We start from the raw sequence: 14,721 nt of genomic DNA on the forward strand, positions 1-14,721 counted from the left end.
TTTCCTTATTGTGAAGAGTTGAGGAAGAAGAATCATGAATAGTCTAAAGCAAGCGACTAGCATCTGAAGCAGAGGGGCATAAAGAAGAGTTGGCCACACTGACTCCAGATGGTGATAAGTTTGCAGGACTCCTACTGGACTACTCATGAGGACAAACAGAGGCCAAGGAACCAACCTTGGCCCTGTCCTCATGGTTCTACATAGGATTCTGGGATACAGATGGAAGGACAGCAGTTTTTCAGTTTCTCCCTGTGCAAATATGGTGGTTTTTCCAACTCCCAAGTACCAGCCCCATGTTTGCCATCCCCGTTTGCTTTGAGGAAGTGCTGTCACACCCCAGTCCATGATCTCCGTGAAAGATCCTCAGGTACCCAGATGGGAGTTCTGGAGCATGAACCCTCCATGGTCAGCTCCATGCCGGTTTCCTGCTGTTCTCTCAGCAGCCCCCAGTCCCCAACAGCAACAGTTAACCTCTTTGGGCTCTGATCCAGATCCTGAACTTAAAAATAATTAGAACCTGGATCCCAATATTGTCTGAAGGATAATAGAACAGCACAATTGTATGCACTGGTGCATGACTCCTTCCTCTCTGACTGATGTAATGAGAATTAGGTGTGAAATAAATGGATGACCATGACTCTCTCTCTCAAAAAAAGGAAAAAAGGCCGGGTGTGCTCAAGCCTGTAATCCCAGCACTTTGGGAGGCCGAGACGGGTGGATCACGAGGTCAGGAGATCGAGACCATCCTGGCTAACACGGTGAAACCCCGTCTCTACTAAAACAAAAAAACTAGCCGGCGAGGTGGCGGGCACCTGTAAGCTACTCGGGAGGCTGGGCAGGAGAATGGCGTAAACCCGGAGGCGAGCTTGCAGTGAGCTGAGATCTGGCCGCTGCACTCCAGTCCGGGCGACAGAGCGAGACTCCGCCTCAAAAAAAAAAAAAAAAGATATGGGGACCATGGTAAAGGGACTCTCACTTGAAATTTGAAGCATCATAAAAATAATGACAGTATCTGTTTATAACATTTTTAAATAACGTAAATCTTCCTGATGCCACACTGATAGACAAATCCTACATTCTTCTTTACTAAAGAATTAATAAATGTTGAAGGAATGTTAGAATTTGAAAATTCTTAAAGTAGGAGATTAGACATATTGTCACTCATAGGCTAGGCATCTCTGCATCCTTCACGTAGAATTTTTTTTTTTTTTTTTTTTTTTTGTTTGAGACGGAGTCTCGCTCTGTTGCCCAGGCTGGAGTGCGGTGGCCGGATCTTGGCTCACTGCAAGCTCCGCCTCCCGAGTTCACGCCATTCTCCTGCCACAGCCTCCCGAGTAGCTGGGACTACAGGCGCCCGCCACCTCGCCCGCTAGTTTTTTGTATTTTTTAGTAGAGACGGGTTTCACCGTGTTAGCCAGATGGTCTCGATCTCCTGACCTCGTGATCCACCCCTCTCGGCCTCCCAAAGTGCTGGGAACAGGCTTGAGCCACCGCCCCGGCCACGAGGAATTTTTTTTTTTTTGAGACAGAGTTTTGCTTGGTCACCCAGGCTGGAGGGCAACGGCATGATCTTGGCTTACTGCAGCCTCTGCCTCCTGGGTTTGAGCCATTCTCCTGCCTCAGCTTCCCGAGTAGCTGGCACGACCACGCCTGGCTGATTTTTTTTTTTTTTTTTTTGAGACGGAATCTCGCTCTGTCGCCCGAGCTGGAGTGCAGTGGCGGGATCTCAGCTCACTGCAAGCTCCGCCTCCCAGGTTTACACCATTCTCCTGCCTCAGCCTCCCGAGAAGCTGGGACTACAGGCGCCCGCCACCTCGCCCGGCTAGATTTTTGTATTTTTTAGTAGAGACGGGGTTTCACCGTGTTAGCCAGGATGGTCTGGATCTGCTGACCTCGTGATCCGCCCCTCTCGGCCTCCCAAAGTGCTGGGATTACAAGCTTGAGCCACCGCGCCCGGCCTTTTTTGTGTTTTTATTAGAGACAGGGTTTCACCATGTTAATCAGGCTGGTCTCGAACTCCTGATCTCAAATGATTCGCCTGGCTTGGCCTCCCAAAGTGTTGGGATTACAGGCATGAGCCACCGTGGCAGGACCCTTCACGTGGACTTTAAGAACCTGGCCCAGATCCTTCCAGCATAGCCCTGAAGTCCCCAAGTTTAGAGGCATCAACTGACCTGTCCAGGTTCTTTCAAGGACTGCTTTACGATGCTCTATTCACTTCCAACAGTTTGAACTTAAACCAAGGCCTGGTCTTGGGCTCCCAAGGCATTGCCACCCTTCCTGGTTGGGACTGCTGCTCCATTCTCTGGTCCCCCTGTCCCTGTGTGTAAACTTCATCTTTATGTCTGCACTAAAGAAACTGCTAGGACATTTACCAGAGCTTAAAGGGTCAAGTTGGATTGTGTATCTAGCAACATTGGCATGCTGCAAAGAGCTCCCCTGCTCATTTCATCCTTTTCATGCACTTGTTTTCATTCTCTGAGAGAATTTGCCATACCAAGTTGAAAGACATATTGCAGGCAGATATACCATAGATTCCCAGAAGGGTATTGCCTTGGTAGTGGAGCAAAATCAGGCCACCTAAACTTAAAAGCAAGCCTTAAAGGATTAAATGAGCTTGAAGTAATTTAACTGCATCCCAGAAGAAGGTTCAAGCATATTTAAAGGAATACAAAAACATTCAAGTCCAGCAAGATCAAACCTGGCACCTAATAAAAAATTACCAGGCAGGCAAAGAAGCCAGGAAATACTATCCATAATAAGGAGAAAAATCAATCAACTGAATTAGCTCCAATGATGTCATAGATGATATAATTAGTGCATTAGCAGACAAGAAGATGAAACAGTTATTACAATGATATTCCACATGTTAGGGGAAAGCTGGAGAATGTTAAGCAGTGACACAGAAGATGTAAAAGTATCTCAAATTGAACTTCTACAGATGAAAACTATGCTTGAGTTGAAGAATACACTAAATGAGATTAACAGAGGATTAGACATTGCAGAAGAAAAGATTATTAAACTGGAGGATAGCAATAGAAACTCCCCAAAATGGAAAACAAATACAAAAAAAAAAAAAATGAACAGAGGGTCAGTAAACTGTGGGGACAATTTCAAGAGCTCAATAATATGTGTAATTGGAATCTCCGAGGAAGTGGAGAGAGAGGGAATATTAGTCTGTTTGGGCTGCCATAATAAAACAACACAGACTTCTCTGCCAAGATAGAATTTAAAAGAATACCATACACTGTGTGGCTTAGACAGTAGAAATGTGTTCTCTCAGTTCTGAAGGCTGGAAGTCCAAGATCAAGGTTCCAGCTGATTCAGTTTCTGATGAGGGTCTTCTTCTCAGCTTTAGATAGTCACCTTCTCATTATGTCCTCACAGGGCCTCTTCCTCAGCTTACAGAGAGTCAGCTCCCTGGTGTCACTTCTCATACAGACACTAATTTTATGGGATTAGGACCCCACCCTTATGACCTCATTTAACCTTAATTACCTTCTAAAGGCCCTATCTCCAAATACAACAACAGGAGTTAGGGCTTCAACATAACACATCAGGGGCAGTCACAGTGGTGGATGGCAGCATCTTATCTTGAGTCCATAATAGAGGAAGTAACCAAAAAAAAAAAAAAAATTGAAGATGTAATGGCAGATTTTCCAAATTTGATGAAAACTAAAATATAAACATAGCATATAACTTCCTTTTTCAAATAAATGTCCTGTAATCTCTCATCTCATTCAGTATAAATCCCAAAATCTTGACTTTGACCAACAATATCTTAACTGCTATGTCCCCTACCCAAATCAGCGACCTCATCTTTCCTCTCTGCTGGTCCTTTAACCAGCCACACTTCTTGTTGTGGCTTGGAACAGCTCTTCTTGTTCCAGACCATGAAATGCCTGTGCCTCTGTGTCTTTCTTCTGGCTGGAAAATTCTCCTGATATTCACCTTTCTTCTCTCCTTCTTTTCTTCCTTTGACGTAACTGTCTCACAAACAGCAATTCCAACTCTGAGTTCATCTGACTGGGCACCTCTTTGTGTATCCCTTACATTTAACTTCCGGCACTCTGTTTCACAAACACAGCAAGGTGGCCTGAGTGATGGTCTGTCCCTACCTGCATCCATTCCTGACGCACCATCCATTTCCTATTCTGTGCCTTAAAGCAATAAAGGATTCAAGATTTCAGCCATTTTTTCTTTTTCTTTTTTAATCTTAAGGTCTGCTTCTAACAGTCATTTGAAAAACATATTGTGACAAGCTTTAATCTCATCACTGGAATTCTTTGTTTGGAAAGTGGGGCTGGTCTGAAAGAGTTTCCCAGTGGAAACTTCCCAAAGGCAGACTGATAAAGAATCAGCTACGGCTGGGCGTGGTGGCTCACGCCTATAATCCCAATGCTTTGGGAGGCAGAGGTGGGCAGATTACCTGAGATCAGGAGTTCAAGACCAGCCTGGCCAATATGGTGAAACCCTGTCTCTACTAAAAATACAAACATTAGCCGGGCTTGTTGGGCACACGCTTGTAATCCCAGCTACTTGGGAGGCTGAGGCATGAGAATTGCTTGAACCTGGGAGATGGAGGTTGCAGTGAGCGGAGATCATGCCACTGTACTCCAGCCTGGCCAACAGAGTGCAGTCTCAAAAAAAAGAATCAGCTATGCAGGGCAGGGTGCGGGTAGTTCACGCCTGTAATCCCAGAACTTTGGGAGGCCGAGGTGGGAAGATCGCTTGAGCTCAGGAGCTTGAGACCAGTTCAGGCAACATAGTGAGACCTCATCTCTACTAAAAAATACAACTAAATTATTTAGACATGGTGGCATCTGCCTATTGTCCTGGCTACTTGGGAGGCTGAGGTGGGAGGATCGCTCAGGTCCAGGACATCAAGACTGTGTGACTGTGCCACTGCACTCCAGCCTGGGCAACAGAGCATGAGACCACGTCTCAAAAAATAAATAAATAAAAATTAAAAAAAAAAATCAACCATGAGGATGTTTCACCACATTCTGTGACCTACAGATGCATTACAGTTAGTTTTCTGCAGAAAAGGAGGATATATTTTATAAGGAAACATAAATATTTCATAGGAAAGGCATGTATCCTGATGCAAATTTGTATTCAGACCATGTGATTTTATTTTTACTAGAGTAGTGGGTTAGAATAGCTTGGTTAGAACAGCTAGATGAGGTTTTATTTGGGACTTTTAAAACTGAGCAAAAGAAAATAAGATGCCACTCCGAGCTATTTCTAGACACTCCTCTCAATTTTCTCACCTCCCACAAGCACTACTGCCACAACTTTCTGTCTCAGGGGAAGGGCCTGCTTTATACCTGAGCCGGCCCCTGACCACTGCCTAGGCTTCCTGGAATCTTCCTAGCAGGATTCTGCTTCTGGAAAAGAGGAAGGAGTGAATATCAGTTCTGCAGAATACACCTCTCCTCCCCTCCCCTCCCCTCCCCTCCCCTCCTTTCTTTTTCTTTTCCTTTCTTTTCTTTTCTTCTCTTTCTTTCTCTCTTTCTCTTCCTTTCTTTTTTCTTTTTTTTTTTGAGACAGGGTTTCACTCTGTCACCCAGGCTAATTGTTTGTATTCTCTTGTGGAAACATGGTTTTGCCAGGTTGCCCAGGCTAGTCTCAAACTCCTGGGCTCAAGCCTCCGCCTAAGCGCTGGCATTACAGGTGTGAGCCACGACGCCCTGCTCCGGAAGAATTTTACTAAGTCTTGCTTGCTTAGATTTTTAAATTTTACTTAAAATTAATTAAATTTTACTGTCTAAGTCTTCATTTCACTTTGCTTGCTTATTTATTTATTTATGAATGAATGAATGAAACAAGGTCTCTCTCTTCCACCCAGGCTAATGTATGGTGATATAATCATAGTTTACTGCAACCTCGATCTCCCTGGCTCAAGCAATCCTCCCATCTCAGCTTCCGGGGTAGCTGGGACTACAGGCACGTGCTACTGTGCCTGGCTAATTAAAAAAAAAAATGTTTTTGTAGAAACAGAGGTCTTGATATTTTGCTGAGGTTGGTCGGGATATCCTGGGGTCAAAGATCTTTCCACTTCACCCTTTAATAACTGGGACTACAGGTATACCTCAGCAGCGGGTCTCATTTCACTTTGCTTTCCAGGGGCACACCCTTGGCTACTTGCAATGCCCTCAAGCAGCCTTTCCCCAGTCCCTAGACAAGAATAAAGATCCTGTGTCACACACTTTTATACCACCTTGGGCTCCGCCTACTGGGTTCAAGGGATTATCCTGCTTCAGCCTCCCAAGTACCTGGGATTACAGGCGTACACTGCCAAGCCCAGAAATTTTTGTATTTTACTTTATAAAGAATAGAGATGGGTTTTCACCAAGTTGGCCAGGCTGGTCTGAAACTACTGGGCTCATGTGGTCTGCTGCCTCAGCCTCCAAAAGTGCTGGGATTACAGACGTGAGTCACCACGCCCGGCCCAGAAAGGTATTTTTAAAGTTGTATCAGGAGATGTTACTTTAGAACATTTTAATTTGCAACTGATTTTTGGTTTAATTTTGAGACTTGATTGCACTGCATTGGAATGGGGTGGAAATACAAATATTTCTTACCTGTCAAGGGACTCTTGCGGCTCCCCCTGCCCTGCTTTCTAATCTGTATTGCAAAGGCTGTAAAGACAGTGAAAGGGAGGGCCTGAAATTCAACTGAGAAGGTTCCAAGGAGGGACTAGTGAAGCAGGAGGGGGGAGGGAGAGATGGAGGGAAGGAAGTGAGAGGGGATGGGAGGGAACCAGGACAGACCTTTGAGCCCTGGAAACTGATTAAGAAGGGAGTAGGATGCTGCTTAGAGAAAGCTGTTGAAGACTCAGTGAGGACCCTGTTTGGACACCTGGAAACTCCTATGGGAGCCTAGTCTTCAAGGGCTGTGGGAGTGAGACACACCCTGCCCCCTGGGGCTTCTACTGGAAAGACATCTGCCTTTTAACTTCCTCATCTCTGTTTGAGCACTGTTGGAACATACATGTGGACTGCCTCCCACTCCGCACCCCATCTCTTCTGACCCCCAGTAGCTGAGGGCCCAGGCACACTGCAGAGAAGGTGGTGGAGTCTGAACAACAGAGGAGGGAGGACACCCATCACCGGCTGAGTCAACCTGGAAGGCAGCCCTCAAGCCCAACCCTCCTTCTTTCCTTTGAGTAGCAATTGGAGGAAAGGTTTTGGCAATCAAGCTGGACAACAACTGAAAATCCAATCAGGATAAACTGCTTCAGACATGTGACTGGAAAATGATTGGGTTATAATGGGCTTAAAAGGAGTGGGACCTTCTGATCTGCCCTCAGAAAGGACTTTGAAGAGCAAGCTGCATTGTTCGCCTACAGAAGCAGTGCTGCTGGTCGCTGGAGAAATTTCTCTGGGAGGTGGAGACAAGGAAGCTCCAGCTTCGCTTTCCCTCGTGGCCCAGAGTGGAACATACTGAGCTGCACTGAATCATCTGGATGCACACGCAACTTTAGGAACTGGTGAGCTGAGAAATTTAGTATCTTTCATTTTGCCTCTCTAAAACTAGACTTGGCAAACTTGTTCTGTGAAGGACTAGATGGTAAATATTTTAGGCATTGCGATTCTGTGCTTCAACTACAGTAGTCTTCCCTTATCCAGGGTTTTGCTTTTCGTGCTTTCAGTTACCTGCGGTTCCAAAATATTAATTGGAAAACTCCAGAACTAGGTAATTCATAAGTTTTAAGTCGCCAGCCCTTCTGAGTAGTGTGATAAGCTCTTGAGTCAGCCCTGCCCTGGGATGGTAATCCTCCCTTTGTCCCGAGTCCCTATGCTGTTTGCGCTTTCTGTACCTTAGTCACTTAGGAGCTATCGCAGTTACCAGAGTGACTGTCCTGGTGGTATCTCAGTGCTTGTGTTCAATTAACTCTTATGATACTCAGTAATGGCCCCAAAGCACAAGGGTAGCAAGGCTGGCGATTCAAATATGCCACAGAGAAGCTGTCAAGTGCTTCCTTTAAGTGAAAATGGGAAAGTTTTTAATGTAATAAAGAAAGAAAACACAATCATATGCTAAGGTTGCCAAGATCTACAGTACATAAAGATATTTTGTCAGCGAGAGACTGCATTCACATACCTTTAATTTAATTAATTAATTTTTTTGAGATGGAGTTTCACTCTTGCCGCCCAGGCTGGAGTACAGTGGCATGATCTCAGCTCACTGCAACCCCTGCCTCCTGGGTTCAAGTGATTCTCCTGCCTCAGCCTCCCAAGTAGCTGAGATTACAGAAGCTCACCACTACGCCCAGCTAATTGCTGTATTTTTATTATTTATTTATTTATTTATTTATTTATTATTATTTTTTTTTGAGACGGAGTCTCGCTCTATCTTCCGGCTGGAGTGCAGTGGCCGGATCTCAGCTCACTGCAAGCTCCGCCTCCCGGGTTCAAGTGATTCTCCTGCCTCAGCCTCCCAAGTAGCTGAGATTACAGAAGCTCACCACTACGCCCAGCTAATTGTTGTATTTTTGTTATTTATTTATTTATTTATTTATTTATTTATTTGAGACGGAGTCTCGCTCTATCTTCCGGGCTGGAGTGCAGTGGCCGGATCTCAGCTCACTGCAAGCTTCGCCTCCCGGGTTTACGCCATTCTCCTGCCTCAGCCTCCCGAGTAGCTGGGACTACAGGCGCCCGCCACCTCGCCCGGCTACTTTGTTTTTTTTTTTTTTTTTGTATTTTTAGTAGAGATGGGGTTTCACCGTGTTAGCCAGGATGGTCTCAATCTCCTGACCTCATGATCCACCCGTCTCGGCCTCCCAAAGTGCTGGGATTACAGGCTTGAGCCACCGTGCCCGGCCTGTTGTATTTTTAGTAGAGAAGGGGTTTCACCATGTTGGCCAGGCTGGTCTCAAACTCCTGACCTCAGGTAATCCACCCACCTCAGCCTCCCAAAGGCTTACAGGCATAAGCCACCACACCTTGCCTCATATACCTTTTATTGCAGTATATTGTTATAATTTTTTTATTCTTAACCTCTTACTGTGCCTATTTATAAATTAAACTTGATCATGTGTGTGTGTATATATATATAAACATAGTATATATTGAATTTGGTTCCATCTGCAGTTTCAGGCATCCACTTTGGGGGTCTTGGAATATATGCCCCAAAATAAGGGAGGACTACTGTATTCAACTCTGTCATAAAAGTGCGAAAGCAACCATGGACAACAGCACTAAACAAATGATCATGGCCGTGTTTCACAGCACTTTATGGTGAACACTGACATTTTGAATGTTATATAATTTTCACGTCACAAAATATTCCTTTTTCTTTTTTTTTTTTTTTTTTTTCTGAGACAGAGTCTCGCTCTGTCACCCAGGCTGGAGTGCAGTGGCGCGATCTTGGCCACTGCAACCTCCACCTCCCAGGTTCAAGAGATTCTCCTGCCTCAGCCTCCTGAGTAGCTGAGTAGCTGGGACTACAGGCATCTGCTACCATGCCTGGCTAATTTTTGTATTTGTAGTAGAGAAGGGGTTTCACCATGTTGGCCAGGCTGGTCTGGAACTCCTGAGCTGAAGTGATTCGTGCCCACCTGGGCCTCCCAAAGTGCTGGGATTACAGGTGTGAGCCACCACGCCCCGCCTCCTTTTGCTTGTTTATTCCCCCAGATTTAAAATGTAAAAGTTTGGCCAGGCGCGGTGGCTCACGCCTGTAATCCAGTACTTGGGGAGGCTGAGGCGAGCGGATCATAAGGTCAGGAGATTGAGACCATCCTGGCTAACACGGTGAAACCCTGTCTCTACCAAAAATACAAAAAATTAGCCGGGCGTGGTGGCAGGCGCCTGTGGTCCCAGCTACTCGGGAGGCTGAGGCAGGAGAATGGCGTGGGCCCAGGAGGCGGAGCTTGCAGTGAGTAGAGATCGCGCCACTGCACTACAGACTGGGCGACAGAGTAAGACTCCGTCTCAAAAAAAAAAAAAAAAAAAGAAAAGAAAAGAAAAAAATGTAATCTTAATAATAGAAAAAAGTAAGAAAACAATACCTTAAAAATGTAAGAAACAGCCGGGCGCGGTGGCTCAAGCCTGTAATCCCAGCACTTTGGGAGGCCGAGACGGGCGGATCACGAGGTCAGGAGATCGAGACCATCCTGGCTAACACGGTGAAACCCCGTCTCTACTAAAAAATACAGAAACTAGCCGGGCGAGGTGGCGGGCGCCTGTAGTCCCAGCTACTCGGGAGGCTGAGGCAGGAGAATGGCATAAACCCGAGAGGCGGAGCTTGCAGTGAGCTGAGATCTGGCCACTGCACTCCAGCCTGGGCGACAGAGCAAAACTCCGTCTCAAAAAAAAAAAAAAAAAAAAAAAATGTAAGAAACATTTTTGGCTTCCTGACTGTACAAAAACAGGGGAAAGGCCAATTTTCCAATTCCTGTCTTAAACCATTGTTTGTCAAAATGTAGTTGATATCCCATTAGTGAACTATAAAACAAGTTTAGTAGGCTGTCAGTTTATACAAAGAAATAGGATTTTTCGCTGACTGTAAGATGCCATCAATTATAAAAGTCACCCAGGCTGGATGCAGTGACATAATTATAGCTCACTGTAACCTCAAACTCCTGGGCTTGCAAGGTATATTTTACATCTAGTGTGGTAGGCAGTAATAAATGCTAAGTTGAAAAATAGCATTGAAGGTTAGAACATATGAGTTAAGGAGGTTGTGATTTTTGATATTGTGGTCAGGGAAGCCTTGCTGAGGAGGAACCACTGACATGAGGCAAACCAGGAGCCCAGATGGGGTTAATCTGGGGAAAGAGGCATGCAAGGTCCAGGAACAACAAAAGTTCTGAAAAAGAAAAAGATCTGGTGTGTTCCAGACTCATGGGGCTCAGGATGGCTGCAGCAGAGCGAGAGGAGTTAGCAAGGGCGATAATGACCTAAGGTTCTATGGGGAGCACTCTGAGATGTTCCAGCTGCACCTCCTGAAATCTTGCTTCCTTTGCCTTACAACTGCAGAAGACCAGGGTAGGAGAGAGAGGTAAATTTGAAATTATGCCATTTAAAATGTTTCAAGCCTTATTTCTGATGTGTAAAAGAGTGATGTTGATAGTTATCTCAGTGTTTTAAGGGAGGATACAATAAAGTAATGATTTTGTCTTTTGAAATAAATATTGACTATTGTCACATGATTGCACTTAGGTGGCAATTTGTAAAAAGACAGCTCTGGAAGTTGAAGGGACCAGTGGCTTCAAGCAAAAAGTAAATTGAAAATGGGAGATGTCTTTTTGTGTAAGGAAGTGGAATCACCAAAGAAGAATTTGAGAGAATCCAAAGAAAGTGACAAAGATGATGAAGATCCAGATCTGATCTTTGTTGGTGTGGAACGTGTACATAAAGACGCTGAAATTCTCTTTGTTGGGATGATTTCAAATTCAAAACCAGTCATTTCAAACATTTTGAACAGAGTCACCCCAGGCTCGAATTCAAGAAGAAGGAAAGGCCACTTCCATCAAGATCCTGCTCACATGTGGCAACCTGCAAATCATGTGACCTCTATGGCAAAAGCCATCAGGTCAGTTTCTCCATCTGAGGGGAGATCTACAGATAGTCCTGTCTCTATGAAGTCTTCACCTGAACCTGCTTATAAAATGAGCTCACCACACGTTGTTTCTCCCAATTCCTCAGATTCTCTCCCTCCAGGGAGTCAGCATCTAGTTGGAGCTATGTTCTCTGGAGGAGGCAGAAGTGAGAGTTCTCCTGATTCAAAGCGACTTTCCGCTTCAGATATAAACAGCAGAAATTCCAAAAGGGTTAAACTCGGGGATGAGATCCCAGGGGTACATTCTTTAGCTGTGGTCCCTTCAGATAGCTCTTCTATAATAAGCACAAATACACCCTCACAGGGGGTCTGCAACTCATCAAACCACGTTCAGAATGGAGCAACATTTCCTTGGGCTGATGCTAATGGAAAGGCATATTTCAATCTTAGGAATCCAGAGAGAGCAAATGGGTCAGATGGCCTGGTAATAACAGACATTTCAAGTCTAGCAAGTCAAAAGAAGACCTTTGATCCCAGGAAAGAAAATCGCATCGTGTTACTTAGCGACTTTTACTATGGACAGCATAAAGGAGATGGGCAGCCAGAACAGAAGACTCACACCACCTTTAAATGCCTCAGTTGCATGAAAGTTCTAAAAAATATTAAGTTTATGAATCACATGAAGCATCATTTGGAATTTGAGAAGCAGAGGAACGACAGTTGGGAAAACCACACCACCTGCCAGCACTGCCACCGGCAGTTTCCCACTCCCTTCCAGCTACAGTGTCACATTGACAGTGTGCACATCGCCATGGGGCCCTCTGCTGTCTGTAAGATCTGTGAATTGTCATTTGAAACAGATCAGGTCCTCTTACAACACACGAAGGACCATCATAAGCCTGGCGAAATGCCTTATGTGTGCCAGTTTGCCATTACAGATCGTCAGTCTTTGCTGATGTGGAAACACATTTTAGAACGTGCCATGAAAACACAAAGTATTTGCTTTGTCTGTTTTGTCTCAAACTTTTCAAAACTGCGATACCATACATGAATCATTGTTGGAGGCACAGCAGAAGGAGAGTCCTTCGATGTTCCAAGTGCCAACTACAGTTTTTGACGTTGAAGGAGGAAATAGAGCACGAAACCAAGAACCATCAAACATTTAAAAAGCCGGAGCAACTGCAAGGGTTGCCTCATGAAACAGAAGTTATTATTCAAACTTCAGTTCAGCCAGGATCAAGTGGTGTGGCTTCCATTATTGTGAGTGACACTGACCCTCCGCCTTCACCTGTAAAAACTAAAACGGTGGCTATGAACACTTGAGATTCCAGACTCCCTTGCAGCAAGGATTCTCGCTGAAAATACGTTTGACTCACTTCCAGGAGTTCCGAAAGGCGGAAGTGAGGCTAGGCCATGTGCGCTTTGTGGCTGTAGATGCTAGCAAGCAATGTCATCAACTGTCAGGTTTTATTTACAGTGACATCTCATCAGCTCCCTGTTGTCAAGAAGTAGCTCCAAAGTCTTCGTGCCCTTTCCCAGTCAAATGCTCCCAACAAGCCATCCCCTATTCTGACCTCAGAGGCTTTTCTTGTTTATGAACTTTAAATAAATGAAATAACACAAAGATTCTTGTCTTTGGCTTTTTAAAATAAGTGAGATGCTGGGCGTGATGGTTCACGCCTGTAATCCCATCACTTTGGGAGGCTGAGGCAGGTGGATCACTTGAGGTCAGGAGTTTGAGACCAGGATGGCCAACATAGTGAAACCCTTCTCTACATCAAATAGAAAAATTAGCCAAGTGTAGTGGTGGGTGCCTGTAGTCCCAGCTATTTGGGAGGCTGAGGCAGGAGAATCACTTGAACCTGGGTGGGGGAGTTTGCAGTGAGCTGAGATCACGCCACTGCCCTCCAGTCTGGGTGACAGAGCAAGACTCTGTCTCAAAATAAAGTAAAATAAAATAAAATAAGTGAGATGCATTTTTGCTGTGTGTAGCAGTAGCACATTCTTTTTCATTGCTGGGTAGAATTTTGTTGTGTGACTGTGGCAGTTTTATATAAACCTATTTCACTGTTGATGGACTTTGAGGCTGATTCTTCGGCAAATTTGAATAAAGCTGCTACGAGCTTGTGCATGTCTTTTGGTAAGCATGTAATCATTTCTCGTGGGTATACATGGCTATGAGAAGTGCTGGAACTGCATATACGATGTACATTCCCACCACCGATATTGTGAATTCCATTGCTACTGATCCACCACTTGGTACTGTCAGTCATTTTAGTAAGTGCCCTTCTCTTGAAATTGTAGTGGCACCTTATTGTGGCTTTAATTTGCATTTCCCTGATGAGTAATGGACCTTGAGATTATATAGTTATCAGCCACCTGAGTATTTTTATTTTAAATTAAATGTCTGTTCAAGTTTTGCCCCTTCTTACCTTTTTAAATATTGGGCTGTCGACTGGGGAGGGTACGGGAAAAGTGCTGGGGCACTGGAAATGTCCCATATTTGGATCTGAATGGTGGTTTTATGGGTGTACACACGTACATTAAGGTTTATCTTTCATATATCTTATTTAAGAAATTCTCTACCAAGGACATAAAGATATTCCTTCTATGTTTTCTTCTAGAAGCTTTATTGTTTAGATGAGACATCTCAAACTGATTTTTTGTTAATGGTGTGATAAGGCACGAAGGCTAATTTTTTCATATGCATACCCCAAATCAATCAGCACCTTCTACTAAAAAGATCACTCGTTCCCTACTGTATTGCAGTGGAAACTGTGTGAACCAGGGATGATTGTATATATGTGTTTCTGGAATCTATTTCATTTCATTTGTCCTGTTCTCTATCCTTGTGCTAAGGCTGCAGTATCTTAATTATTGCAGCTTTGCATAATCCTCCATGTGGTAGTTTCATTTCTCCAACTTTGGCGTTCAAAGTTGCATTGGCTATTCCAAATGCTTTACTAATTGAAGTGACTTTCGTTGGTGTCCTTTGCGTGGTCTCAAACTCAGGTACAGTAGTTTACTTTAATTGTGATGTTAGCTGTGGGGCTCTTTGTAGTTACCCACTGACTGTAGGGGAATTGACTTACAAATCAGTAACAGAAAGATCACTGAGAAAAACCCCAAAGTCCCTCAATTAGGCAATATAGTTCTTTTTCTTTCTTTCTTTTTTTTTTTGAGACGGAATCTTGCTCTGTCGCCCAAACT

General features: G+C 44.5%; 1 protein-coding gene across 1 annotated transcript; it reads left to right on the forward strand.

The window, feature by feature from the left end:
- Positions 1 to 11,192: 11,192 nt before the first annotated feature.
- On the forward strand, positions 11,193 to 13,126 carry ZNF280A (zinc finger protein 280A). Its single transcript, XM_033194193.1, is given in 2 exon segments — positions 11,193 to 12,434; positions 12,437 to 13,126. Coding segments are annotated over 2 exon segments (1,590 nt in total). The 5' UTR covers positions 11,193 to 11,242; the 3' UTR covers positions 12,835 to 13,126.
- The last annotated feature ends 1,595 nt before the right edge of the window (positions 13,127 to 14,721 follow it).

The sequence above is a fragment of the Trachypithecus francoisi genome, unplaced genomic scaffold (assembly GCF_009764315.1).
Source record: "Trachypithecus francoisi isolate TF-2019V2 unplaced genomic scaffold, Tfra_2.0 Contig00168, whole genome shotgun sequence".
NCBI lineage: Eukaryota > Metazoa > Chordata > Mammalia > Primates > Cercopithecidae > Trachypithecus > Trachypithecus francoisi.